General features: G+C 43.5%; 1 protein-coding gene across 2 annotated transcripts in view; it reads right to left on the bottom strand.

The window, feature by feature from the left end:
* ZRANB3 (zinc finger RANBP2-type containing 3) overlaps positions 1–14,187 on the bottom strand; it is a 427,423-nt gene that overhangs the window by 20,203 nt on the left and 393,033 nt on the right. For both annotated transcript variants that reach the window (XM_089683596.1, XM_089683597.1), the window contains one exon: positions 420–801. In XM_089683596.1, the coding sequence (XP_089539722.1) occupies positions 420–801 (382 nt within the window). The remainder of the gene's footprint in view (positions 1–419; positions 802–14,187) is intronic.

The raw sequence follows: 14,187 nt of genomic DNA, 5'->3' as shown, positions 1-14,187 counted from the left end.
AAATGACAGTTTATTAAAAATCATAAAGATCAAAAGCTGTTGGGTGTAAATGAAATATGCACTTTATAAATTTTTTCAGCTCATAATAGAAAAAAAAAACACACTTTATCAATGAAAATGTTACTAGCTTTATACATAAATGAAAAAAAAGTAAAAATTGATTAGGCAAGCAAATTATTCATAGTATTATTGTCAAGTTAACCGACACTACTAGATTTGGTCTGGGCTTTTAGTCATTAATCTAGGGGTCATCTAGGGGTAAAACGCATTTCTGAACAAGGCCCTAAATTTTCTAAAATACAGATAATCTCCCTTTCTGGATTATTTAAAGAGACCAGTGTGTTAAAAAAAAAAAACCCTCATTTTCTGTAAGAGGTCCTTTAATGTTCTACTCATTGGGGATTTACTTCTTCTCTTACCTGGTCTAGTGGTAGCTGTGCCATCCAGGTGCTCTGCAACAGTACCTTCCTCTGGCTCCTGGGTGCGTCCCGCACAGTCAGGTACAGCTCGTGCGCATTTAAACAGCACAGTTGGCACACACCATGCTCCGTTTCAAAAACCTTTGCCCTCATGTAACTTTGATTGGAGCGGATTAGGAAGTCATCATGGCATTTTCGCGAGCAAAAGCGCGAATCCCAGGCCGGAGTCCAATCTTGCGCCTGGGGGCAGGGCTCCTGGCAGTGCAGACACAGAGGGTTCCCAGCATCATCCAACACCTGTAGATAACCTTGCAGAGCTGAGTTTTCCGCCCTTTCGTCTGTCTGGGCCCCGTCGGCTCCCGAAACATTTCCGTTTTGCGACCTAAAATTGGAAGCATCATTGGAGAGGGATAAGAAATCACAGGAGAGATGTAAACCATTCTGCTTAAATCGGCCTGCATAATAATCACTGCCTTATTACGACGTCACACTGTGAAACTAATAAGAGGCATAAAATGGTACAGGAAGCAAGATCAAGGATAAATTGTTAATTTTGTGATATTGTGACTCTCGCCCATCGCGCTCCTTCCAATAAAGTCTCCATCCATTTCTTTTTAACACATTCTTACTGGGAGGCCCCCCCTCGCTCTCCTGCTTAATGTGCACATATTGCATAGTCTGTGAGCTATATTTACACTCGTAAAACAAGATCACTGCTAAATTATTCATTTACACTTTGTAAACAGTGAAAGAAGAGACGGATTGACATTAATTTTTCAAGTGTTCCTGGTATTGTTTATTAGTTAAGGAAAATCCACAAAGCCCATGATGCCTAAAAATAGTTCATTTTCATTTAAAGGCCGACTTCATCCAATAAGATTGCCTCGATTTGGTGAAGGCACCGATGCATTGACATCACAAAATAGTATCTGTCCCAGCCCCCACTTACAAGGCTGTACCAAGGTCCAACTCTCATCCCACAGATCCCTAATTCCACATAATGGAGAATCCACTAGGACATCTACTTTGAGCTTTGAAATGACAAGAACAGTCAGGCACAACTGTGAATTCTGATGGGGAAATTCCCAAGAAGGGTAAAGAAGGTGGAATGGGTCCAGCTAGTCATTGGCTACACAAAATTGCAATCTGCAAAATAACATTTCCTAGCAAGATGCCGGATACAGCGGAAAAGTTAATCTACACTCCCTTTAAAACCAGGAGCCCTCGGCAATGTCTGGCCTTCAATCATGTGATCACTATGATAGACAATTATAATGAAACACAAGGATCACTTACAGCCAGCTGGAGTTGGTAAAGTGGAGGTCCAAAAAAAAAAAAAAAAAAAGATAATAGGCTATTAAAAGTAAAATGCATTTTAAAAAATGCAATTATTAGCTTATATTTAATTAAAAAAAAAATAAAATAAGCAGAGTTTTTTTTACTAAGGCCTGGTTCACACTGATGCAATTTCAGATGCAACTTGGGCTGCAGTAAATCGCATGACAATGAAAATAACATTGCTTCCAATGCTGCCTGTTCATTACAATGCAGCACACCTGCGATGCAACTTTGGGGAAGGGTCATGTGCAAGTTGTTGCGATGCAGTGCAATCTTGTGGTCCATAGACTTCAATGGATATGCATCAAAATTGCATGTACAGTCAGGTCCATAAATATTGGGACATCGACACAATTCTAACATTTTTGGCTCTATACACCACCACAATGGATTTGAACTGAAACGAACAAGATGTGCTTTAACTTCAGACTGTCAGCTTTAATTTGAGGGTATTTACATCCAAATCAGGTGAACGGTGTAGGAATTACAACAGTTTGCATATGTGCCTCCCACTTGTTAAGGGACCAAAAGTAATGGGACAGAATAATAATCATAAATCAAACTTTCACTTTTAATACTTGGTTGCAAATCCTTTGCAGTCAATTACACCCTGAAGTCTGGAATGCATAGACATCACCAGAAGCTGGGTTTCATCCCTGGTGATGCTCTGCCAGGCCTCTACTGCAACTGTCTTCAGTTCCTGCTTGTTCTTGGGGCATTTTCACTTCAGTTTTGTCTTCAGTAAGTGAAATGCATGCTCAATCGGATTCATGTCAGGTGATTGACTTGGCCATTGCATAACATTCCACTTCTTTCCCTTAAAAAACTCTTTGGTTGCTTTTGCGGTATGCTTTGGGTCATTGTCCATCTGCACTGTGAAGCGGCGTCCAATGAGTTCTGAAGCATTTGCCTGAATATGAGCAGATAATATTGCCCGAAACACTTCAGAATTCATCCTGCTGCTTTTGTCAGCTGTCAAATCATCAATAAATACAAGAGAACCAGTTCCATTGGCAGCCATACATGCCCACACCATGACACTACCACCACCATGCTTCACTGATGAGGTGGTATGCTTAGGATCTCGAGCAGTTCCTTTCCTTCTCCATACTCTTCTCTTCCCATCACTCTGGTACAAGTTGATCTTGGTCTCATCTGTCCATAGGATGTTGTTCCAGAACTGTGAAGGCTTTTTTAGATGTCGTTTGGCAAACTCTAATCTGGCCTTCCTGTTTTTCAGGCTCACCAATGGTTTCCATCTTGTGGTGAACCCTCTGTATTCACTCTGGTGAAGTTTTCTCTTGATTGTTGACTTTGACACACATACACCTACCTCCTGGAGAGTGTTCTTGATCTGGCCAACTGTTGTGAAGGGTGTTTTCTTCACCAGGGAAAGAATTCTTCGGTCATCCACCACTGTTGTTTTCCGTGGTCTTCCGGGTCTTTTGGTGTTGCTGAGCTCACCGGTGCGTTCCTTCTTTTTAAGAATGTTCCAAACAGTTGTTTTGGCCACGCCTAATGTTTTTGCTATCTCTCTGATGGGTTTGTTTTGTTTTTTCAGCCTAATGATGGCTTGCTTCACTGATAGTGACAGCTCTTTGGATCTAATCTTGAGAGTTGACAGCAACAGATTCCAAATGCAAAAAGCACACTTGAAATGAACTCTGGACCTTTTATCTGCTCATTGTAATTGGGATAATGAGGAAATAACACACACCTGGCCATGGAACAGCTGAGAAGCCAATTGTCCCATTACTTTTGGTCCCTTAACAAGTGGGAGGCACATATGCAAACTGTTTTAATTCCTACACCGTTCACCTGATTTGGATGTAAAATACCCTCAAATTAAAGCTGACAGTCTGCAGTTAAAGCACATCTTGTTTGTTTCATTTCAAATCCATTGTGGTGGTGTATAGAGCCAAAAATGTTAGAATTGTGTCGATGTCCCAATATTTATGGACCTGACTGTATATGCGGTTTTTGATGTGCTTTTGCATGCAATTTGTGCTGGTTAAGGGCATGCTTGTTACAAAACTAGTCCCAAAACGTTTTGATACCACCTCATAACTGCAGGCGTTTTATTCTTTGTATACCTTCTTTTCTCATGGTGGCCATTTTAACTAAGGGCAGAAGAATCCATTTCCCTTTACTTGCTAGATCTCTGGAACTCCAGGAACATGTGATAGGAATTTCCCAGGATGCATCTGTGAGGCCAGGGTTATATCACCAGTGCCTCACTCAACCAGGAAGTGGGAAAATAGTAAACGTAAGTAAAAGCAAAAAAATCTAATGAATGTAATATGATTTCATATCGATATGCAGAGCTGTATGTTGATGTGATTTTTTTACGGAAAGGGGAGGAAAGTTCACTTTAAGCATGATCTTAGAAGCAGATTGTTTTTAAGGATTCAAAACCAAACAATTTTATTGACAATTATAGAAAAGGATTAAAAAAAAAAAAAAAAATCTGCTGGTGCATGATGACTCTACATACAGCCGGCTCCCCAGGGAATAAATTCTCAGCAAAACTTTGTGAAATGTCTTGCAGACTTCACTTCAATCCGAAGCTTTATCTTTTCATTATGGTGCGTGAGCCAGGATATTAGTCTGAATCTCACAGCTCCGGCAGGTCAGTTCTCTGCTCTCCCGATCGTTATTAATATGGAGAGCAAAGTTCATTACATGGAGGACTGAACAATTAACACAATACCGGCATCCTTACCACCACCGCTCACCACACACCATGGCAACAATAAACACACAGAGTTTCTTGTTTCCTGTGCTGGGAACTAACCGACTCACACCCCGATTCTTCCCAGATCTCAACTTGCTCTGTTCTCTGTTAAAGGGAACTGGCCGTATCAATGTAGTAATCATACATAACCCCAATCACTGAACCCTCATAAAAGCTTTACCATGTTAATGTCATTTGAAAAATCATTTGTTTTCCAATAGTGTTTATTCATTTTTCATAAGAAATTACAAATCAGTAAAGAGAAGATGTACATCTATCCCCCCCCAACCCATCCCATACAAACTGCAGCCCTTTTGGGCCGGAACAGGCAATGCACAAATACAATGTTTCAACAAGAAAAATAAATCTCTGTTGATGGTAACCTTAGGGACCTGTGGATGGAAGATGTTCAAATCCAGGGAAGAAAAAGAGGAGGAGAATTAAAACAGAAAGGGAAGAGTGAAAACAGAGACAGGGGAAGTAAAAGAAAGAAAAAAGGAAGAAACAAAGGACGCTTGTTGAAGAAGGGTCCCACCAACAGTCGGGTGTGGGGAGCAAGACGGTTTATGTTTATTGACATCTCATGTCAAGTATCCTCCATCCTAGGAAGATATTGCATCCAAGGTTCCCAGGTTTTTCAAAATATACCATCCTGTCTTGAAGAATAGCGGTCAAACGTTTGTTGACCATTATCCAGGTCAACTTAGCCTTCAGAAGATCAAGGGGGACCGCCAAGAGCGTGCAATAGATATCCTGGCAGCAGTAAATATAAATGCGATCAGGATTTTCACATGTCTGGGTACCCCCTCCACTGCCTTCCCCAGGACAGCCTGGAGCGGTGATTTGGTAAGATTGAGTCAGTGAGTATATAAAGTTTTATGTGCAAATCCAAAATCTCTTGACTTTGCTATTAGTCCACCATTAATGAAAAATCATTTGAATACTATTTTTAAATCTGCAGCTTAAAAAAAAAAAAAGTTTCTGGTGATCTTGCCATGAAGGTCCTTGTTCGGACACGTCCCTTCCTGTTATATGATGCCAGAATTCTGTTCTGTCTCCCAGATGTGGTCTGTGCTGTATTGTTATCCTTTCACATGGGTTTCCAATGTATACTACGAGTGGATGTTATGATCTACTGTGGTCACCATCAGGAAACCCACCTGGAAAAATGTCATGCAGCCATTGCTAAAGTGCATGTGGACAGGAAGTGGCTTTGTGTGTGTGTGTATTGCTCCATGGTCCAGCTCTGATTGCTCATGTGCCCATTGTAGGCACTTTTGGCTGTGAACACAGGTCAGCATGGGTACCCTGACAAGTCTTTGGCTATGCAGATCCATGCAGAACAATCTGTGACGCCCTGTGTATTCTGACACCTTTCTATTGGAACCAGCATTAAACGTATATCCAATTTGAGCTCCAGTAGCTCTTCTATTGGATCGAGCTATGCGGGCCAGCCTTCGCTCTCCCTGTGCATCAGTGAACCGTGGCTTCCCATGACTCTGTTTCTGGTTGGACGGTTCTCCTTCTTTGGACTTTTGATCGATCCTGACCACTGCAGACTGTGAACATCCCAAAAAAGCTGCAGTTCTGGAGTTGCTATGATCCAGTCATCTAGTCATTACAATCTGGTGGACAACATGTTCACTTGCTTCCTAATGCATCCAACCCACTTTCAGGTGGCATTGTAATAAGTTAATCAGTGTTATCCAAAACTACCTGTCCTTATATATAATTTTTATTTTCTTCTCCCCCTTTTTTTCCCTTGGAACAGACCCCCCAGATGCATTTTCTTTTCATTTTCTTCACATCCACATCATGCTTTTCAGTCACTGGAAGCAAAAAGACCTTACCATACCCAGTCTTCCAGGTATATAGGAGCATGTGACCCACTTTCCTTCCTCCCACGTAACCATACTTGCAGTTGGTAATTGGCTACTCAGGCCCCTAGCCCTGGCATCTAGGGGGAGAGTAGTGACTTGGGGCTTACACAAGATTTCCTCTCTCCTCGCCTGGCAGCCAAATGGAGAAGGTGATATGTGCAGTTTGGGATGGGGGCATTGACCCTGCTTTGACAAATAGCATTAACTCATGTGCCTTAAAGTGTTACTAAAACCCAGGACCCTGCATTCACTATATCTGGTCTCCCAGGACCCTGCACTCAATATGTCTGGTCTCCCAGGACCCTGCATTCACTATATCTGGTCTCCCAGGACCCTGCATTCACTATGTCTGGTCTCCCAGGACCCTGCATTCACTATATCTGGTCTCCCCGGACCCTGCGTTCACTATATCTGGTCTCCCCGGACCCTGCGTTCACTATATCTGGTCTCCCCGGACCCTGCGTTCACTATATCTGGTCTCCCCGGACCCTGCGTTCACTATATCTGGTCTCCCCGGACCCTGCGTTCACTATATCTGGTCTCCCCGGACCCTGCATTCACTATATCTGGCCTCCCAGGACCCTGGATTCACTGTATCCGGTCTCCCCGGACCCTGGATTCACTGTATCCGGTCTCCCCGGACTCTGCATTCACTATATCCGGTCTCCCCAGGCCCCTGCATTCACTATATCTGGTCTCCCAGGACCCTGCATTCACTATATCTGGGCTCTAAGGACCCTGGATTCACTATATCTGGTCTCCCCGGACCCTGGATTCACTATATCTGGTCTCCCCGGACCCTGCATTCACTATATCTGGCCTCCCAGGACCCTGGATTCACTATATCCGGTCTCCCCGGACCCGGCATTCACTATATCCGGTCTCCCAGGACCCTTCATTCACTATATCCGGTCTCCCCGGACCCTTCATTCACTATATCCGGTCTCCCCGGACCCTGCATTCACTATATCCGGTCTCCCAGGACCCTGCATTCACTATATCCGGTCTCCCCGGACCCTGCATTCACTATATCTGGTCTCCCCGGACCCTGCATTCACTATATCTGGTCTCCCAGGACCCTTCATTCACTATATCTGGTCTCCCAGGACCCTTCATTCACTATATCTGGTCTCACGCAGTACACACAGCATGGAAATAGAACTACTTTAGTAAATATAAACTGCTAAATACCTTTTCTCTTCAGCAGTATATAGCAGTCTTGTGACTACTATCAGTGTCCAGCAGAGCACTGGTTAAAGCTCGTAGGAGGAGTTTTCATCTCCCCTGATTGTCCTGTGAGGCTGCAGGACCCCTGACCCTGTCTGGACAGTGCTGATTGGCCCTGTGTTGATCACGTGCACTTTCCCAAGGAAAGAAGAAAAAACAAAAAACAAACCTCACTAGCAATACACATTTGAGCATGTGCAGCCCCCACCCCCACCCCCCCAAGTCTCTGTTCTGTTCTGTCAGCAGATGGATTTGGGGATAGTAGAAGGGGAGGATCAGAGAAGACAGGATCAAACATCGTTTTTACACAATGTGGATTAACCCCTTAGGTTCCACAGTGCGTATAACACGCATGCTTTACTGCATATATAAACTTATTTTACTGATGCAGGTTTAGTGCGTTAAGAGCTCCTGCTCGTTTTGAATTTGTTGGCACTGCATTTTAAAGTGTTAAAAAAAAAATGGTCTGACACTTTTTTTTTTTTTTAATGCAGGGTAGTACATTGTGGTTTCCTGCTACTGTACTAATGCATTTGGGTGCATTTTAAAATGAATGGCACTGCAACGCACAGCAGTTCATGCCTTAACAAGCAGTAAATGCAATGCATCAATGTCAATAGGCCCTAAGGAAACCCTTTCCGGGGTGACATATAGGGGCTGACATCCTAAGAAGAACCCTGGTTGCCTGGATTTATCTGAGGCACATAAAGCTACTTACAAACGATCTGACTTTTGGCCACTTCCTGAGGAATCGAGTGAAATTCGCTAGGTCTGCAGCCTCCTCCCACCCGACATATTTATATTAAAAAATCGAAGAAGCCAAGTGGGAGCCTATCAGCTGAACAGCGGCTGCGTCTACTCAGGTATTCTGACATGTGCCGGCTGTGGCTGTCAGAATACAATAGTCTCAGCGGGAAATCCATTCAACTGCGCTGTATAGTGGATGGGGGCAGCAATTAGATTACATTTTGTTCAGCCTGCATGTTAAATGAAAACAATATATGTGTGTACTCCACCTAAAGCTGAATTCAGGGATTAGCAATTATTGTCTAAATACAGTTGTCATGAGTGTTCTTCCTTGGATCTCGGTGTACTTTGTGTATTTCTTCCAGATCCGTGCAGTAATCCAGTGTGAGACTTTCCCTCTGTGCGGGAGCTTCCTGTAATAAAGGACTGGGCATGGCTGCTCTCTAACCTTGTGCAGGGTGACTGGTCTGGTCTCCGCCCCCTTCCTGTAGTTTTCAGGTCCCTCCCACAGCTCTGCTCTCTGCACAGTGATGTCACTGCTACTTTTACATGGAAATATCTGGGTTTACAAGGCATTTGATGCACACGAGGATTTATATAATTTTGTGGCTATTGAGGAAAATATTTAAGAGGGAAGTTTTTGTGCCTGGAGTTCAGCTTTAAGTAAAGTCCTAACTCCCAATCTGCTTGCTGTTTATTAATCAGCGCCACAGAGGGTTGAAACCTTGGAATCATCATCACAGCAGGCAACTAGCATTTTCAGAAGGGGGGGTCGGTAATAGAAACCTTCGAATTCTATCAGTGACTGACGGCAGAACACAATCCAATTGACCGTAGAGTTTGACCTACAGTATGTTTATCCAACGCATGTTCACTTTCACTTACCATTGGCTGGCTCACCAGCTTACGCAGAAGCCTGGTTTAAGCAGCCCCTATTTTTTTTTTGCAAAATAATACAGAAAGAGTAATGGATGTTTTTGCCAGACATTTTGCTTTAAAGCAGTATTAAACCCAAAAACCAAAAAATGTAACATATTGCAGCTTACCAATCATTAGATGTGGTGGCTGCATTAGTTTTCGTTGTTAGCCTTTTTCCCTCTGTTTTCACTTGGTGATGTGACCAGTAACACACCTCCTGTAGTAGAACGCCCCCCACTGTGGATGAAGGAGCACCTTTGGACAGCAGCATTATCAGTCTGGGGTGAGGGGAGTGTTAGATGTACCAGCAGATTTAGATACACTAACAAATTAAAGTCAAAGTCCAGATAATACTTTATAAGCAGTTACAGCAAAAAAAATGTTTTCCCTTTTGGGACAAAGGTTTTAGATAAATAACAGCTGATCATTGTAGGCACCCCTCAGTGGTAAATGGTTTAGCTCAACCCTCTAACCGCTGCATCTGCAGGACAGCTTGTTCAGCTGAATAAACAACAGAATTAGGGCTCGTTCACACTTGGCTGTTTTACCAATGCTTGCCAAACGCCCCTATAGCGTTGGTCCGGCGTTTGCGGAGCGTTTTTTTAACGCTCCGCAAACGCCGCATGTGCGGTTTAGCGGCGGTTGCTAGGCGTTTGCTGAGCGGTAATAACACCCCACAAACGCCTATAATGCAGTTTGAGTGGTGTTACCGCTCCGCAAACGCCCCGCAAACGCCGGCCGGGCGTTTGCGGAGCGGCACTATAGAGGAGAATAGGAAGCTTCAACGCCTCCTGACTCGACCAGAGGCGTCCGTTTTGCCGCGACGCAAACGCTCCCGTTAGAACAGCACCATGTGCTGTAATGTGCAGAAATGGCAGAGGCGTTTCGGAAGCGGTAAAAACGCTTTCCAAACGCCTCTCTGCCGCCTGCACACAACGCTAGTGTGAATGTAGCCTTACTGGCAAGATCACCAGGTGAAAATCAAACAAAGGCAGGCTAAAAAAATAAAACTAATGCAGCCATCACATTTAAGAATTGGTAAGTTGCAGTATAATAAATGTATGCTTTAGGGTTTAACCACTTCCTGTATGGGCCATGTACATAAACAGACGGAAGGGAGCACTGCAGGAGTAGGTGGCTGTTTATAAACGTCCTCGAACATTCCCTGCCTGTGCAGGCTCCCTAGGAGTGCGCGGCACCACGATACGGTGCCCGTTGTGTCCAGAGGACACCGTTCGCTGTACGGGACTGCTGTGTGAGGTCCCGATCAAGTGATCCCTGATTGGCCAATCAGTGAACACTTGAATAGTAGTAAGCAAGATGTCACTTGCTGACATCATTCCTTACTACTTGTGAAATCTGTGAATGATCAAGGAGATCACATGGTACAGGGCTATTCAAAACAGCCTTGTACCATGTGACAGGCTGTGACCAATCACAGCTCGCACAGTATTTATCAATGGCTGCAAGAATGCAGCCAGAGAGAAGGAGAAATGATTGCTTTTACAGCCTTCATGGGTGTAAAAACAATCCGTGTACAGAAAAAAAAACTTCATCAAACCCCACAAGTAGTACAGTGTCACTATGGTTACACTGTACTGCTAGGGTGACAGTATGTTAAAAAAACCAAAAACATAAATATTAATATAAAAAAAGTAAAACTTTTTTTTTAATATTATAATTTTTGGTTATAAACTAAATTGTATTCAGCTATCTTTTTAGTAAAAAACAAAAATAACCCACTTTGGCCAAGATCTATGAAAAATGATTATTTATTTTCTTTTTCATTTATATAGCAAAAAAATTTAAATCCCAGTGGTGAATAAATACCACCAAAATAATGTTTTATCTGTCTCAAAAAAATGCTAAAAAATTACAGTACAGTGTACAGTGTTGCATGACCGCGCAATTGTCATTCAAAGTGTGATAGCGCCGAAAGCTGAAAATTGGCCTGGGCAGGAAGGGGGTGAAAGTGTCCGGACATGAAGTGGTTAATACCGCTTTAGAGATTGCAGAAAATGAATGTACCCTGGCTAGACCAGTGCAGCTAATCTGTTCAGCTTTAGTTCATGGTCGCTGCTTGTTTCTCACTCAACTCATCTCAGGCTATTTCCAGCTTAAATGGGTAAGAGCCCCTAAAATAAACTAAAGTGATCTTCAGCCCTCCCTTTATCCAGCACACTGTCTATCAGTACCTTCCCGAGAGCCGGCACCCAGCAGCTTCCATTAATCATTCCCAGCAGGTGCTGCCAATCATTCTCCCCAGACCAGTGTCAATCACTCTCATCGGGCACTGCCAGTCCTGCAGAACTTTCCGCATAAATAAGCTGCCACTGAAACTTACCAGACTTATCTCAAAGGAGCTATCACAAAGAACAATGCCTATCTCTGAAGCCTCAGATGGAAGCTGCTCTGTTATCAATTTCACTCACAAGCTACATATTGGTTGCAGGGCAGCAGCTTCATTTGTTAAAGAGACCCTGTTGCTGACTTATAAAACTAAGTAAAAGCACATAAATCAAGAATTTTCAACACAATGATATAAATCCTCATTGTGTACATTCTCACGAATGTTCCAATCAGGAACCTCTATTCTCCTCTATGGAATGGCAGGTGTAAACGGACATGTGTCGGTTTACACCCGCCGACATCTGATCCGCCAAAAAGGGACGGATAGGGATCCAATTCCCCTTCCGTCCGTCGGATCTGATGAAAAACGGACAGACGGTCTGTTTTCATCCGACCGCCCATTGAGGAGCGAGCAGCTCTGTGTATGCTCTGCAGCAGCGGAGAGGACACAGAGCTGTCATCCGCTTGCTCAGCGGGGATCAGCAGAGAGATTGCTCCTGACGAAGCTGAGTGAGATACGCCCATCGGCGAAACGCGTTGACGTCATACGTCAGATACGTCACTTCCGGTCATGCGCATTGGCGTTATGCACGCCGACCTACAAGGAGGCAGCCATTTTCACATGCCATGAGTCATGCAAGGCTGTAAAGGAGCCATGGAGAGAACAGAACCCGCGAGATGTCGGCTGATGTAAGCGGTTGTTCCCTGGATCAATACAGCAGTACATGTGAAGGACATTTCCATTATTTACTACCCATGGTGAGTGGACTGTTACAAGAGTAACGAAGAAGGTTTCTTGTTACCTATTATATACATCAGAGTGGGAGTACCCAGATTGACTGTCCTTATATCATTTGTCTTATTTCAGGATGGGGACATTATGATGCATTACCTAGATGCAAGGCATACAGCATATATTACAACAAACAGAAGTCCCATTGGGCCTCACTCCATCACGTATGTTAAAGTGGGTTATAGTCCACACGTTGTGGTGAAGAAACCATATAAAGCAGGGCTCTGCTATTTACATCTATTATTCCATCAAGGACATCAACAGGGACTCCTCCATTTATAAGAATTTTTGCAACTAATTGCATCTACCAAGGGTAGATGGGCCCCAGTCACATGTGCCTCAATAGGGTTGTACTGCATGAATTTATATTCATATTATTGGGGTATTTCCCCCCCTTTTGCGTAATTGTTTCCCACATTGCCTTGAATAGGCTAAGGCAGGGGCGGGCAAACTTTTTGACTTGAGGGCCGCAATGGGTTCATATATTGGACCCGGGGGCCGGACCAAGAGTAGATGAATGAATATTCCCCCATAGTAAGCATAGTAATTAATCCCCCATATAGTAATTCATCCCCCATAGTAATTCATCCCCCCTATAGTAATTCATTCCCCATAATAATTCATCCCTCATATAGTATTTCATCCCCCATAGTAATTCATCCCCCATATAGTAATTCATCCCCCATATAGTAATTCATTCCCCATATTAATTCATCCCTCATATAGTATTTCATCCCCCATAGTAATTCATCCCCCATATAGTAATTCATCCCCCATATAATAATTCATCCCCCATATAATAATTCATCCCCCATATAGTATTTCATCCCCCATAGTACTATTCCCCCCCAAGTAGTAAGCCAAGTCCCCCCTGTGTCAATTTACTTACCTTTGCTCCGCGCGTTCTTCTCGCCATGTTCCCGCGCCGTTCCGGTCTTCAGGGCGGACTGTGAGGGGAGCCTAGCTCCCCTCACGTTCATCACGCTGCCCCGCCTACACACATCCTGACAGCCAATGTTTGCCTGCCCTGGCTTTTTTTTATTTTTATCACGCTCTGCGGGCCGGATTAAAAGGTCCGCCGGGCCGTAGTTTGCCCATTGCATTGTCTCTCTCCACATGGCAACTGTATTAGCTATTATGCATAGCATGTGATAATTACATATTATATATACAGTCAGGTCCATAAATATTGGGACATCGACACAATTCTAACATTTTTGGCTCTATACACCACCACAATGGATTTGAAATTAAACTAACAAGATGTGCTTTAACTGCAGATTGTCAGCTTTAACTTGAGGGTATTTACATCCAAATCAGGTGAACGGTGTAGGAATTAAAACAGTTTGCATATGTGCCTCCCACTTGTTAAGGGACCAAAAGTAATGGGACAATTGGCTTCTCAGCTGTTCCATGGCCAGGTGTGTGTTATTTCCTCATTATCCCAATTACAATGAGCAGATAAAAGGTCCAGAGTTCATTTCAAGTGTGCTTTTTGCATTTGGAATCTGTTGCTGTCAACTCTCAAGATTAGATCCAAAGAGCTGTCACTATCAGTGAAGCAAGCCATCATTAGGCTGAAAAAACAACAGTTTGCATATGCGCCTCCCACTTGTTAAGGGACCAAAAGTAATGGGACAGAATAATAATCATAAATCAAACTTTCACTTTTTAATACTTGGTTGCAAATCCTTTGCAGTCAATTACAGCCTGAAGTCTGGAACGCATAGACATCACCAGACACTGGGTTTCATCCCTGGTGATGCTCTGCCAGGCCTCTAC

This window comes from Staurois parvus, unplaced genomic scaffold, assembly GCF_062004578.1.
Source record: "Staurois parvus isolate SC_StPar_1 unplaced genomic scaffold, SC_StPar_1.0 ptg000315l, whole genome shotgun sequence".
Classification (NCBI taxonomy): Eukaryota; Metazoa; Chordata; class Amphibia; order Anura; family Ranidae; genus Staurois; species Staurois parvus.
This window is presented reverse-complemented; position numbering and strand designations above follow the sequence as displayed.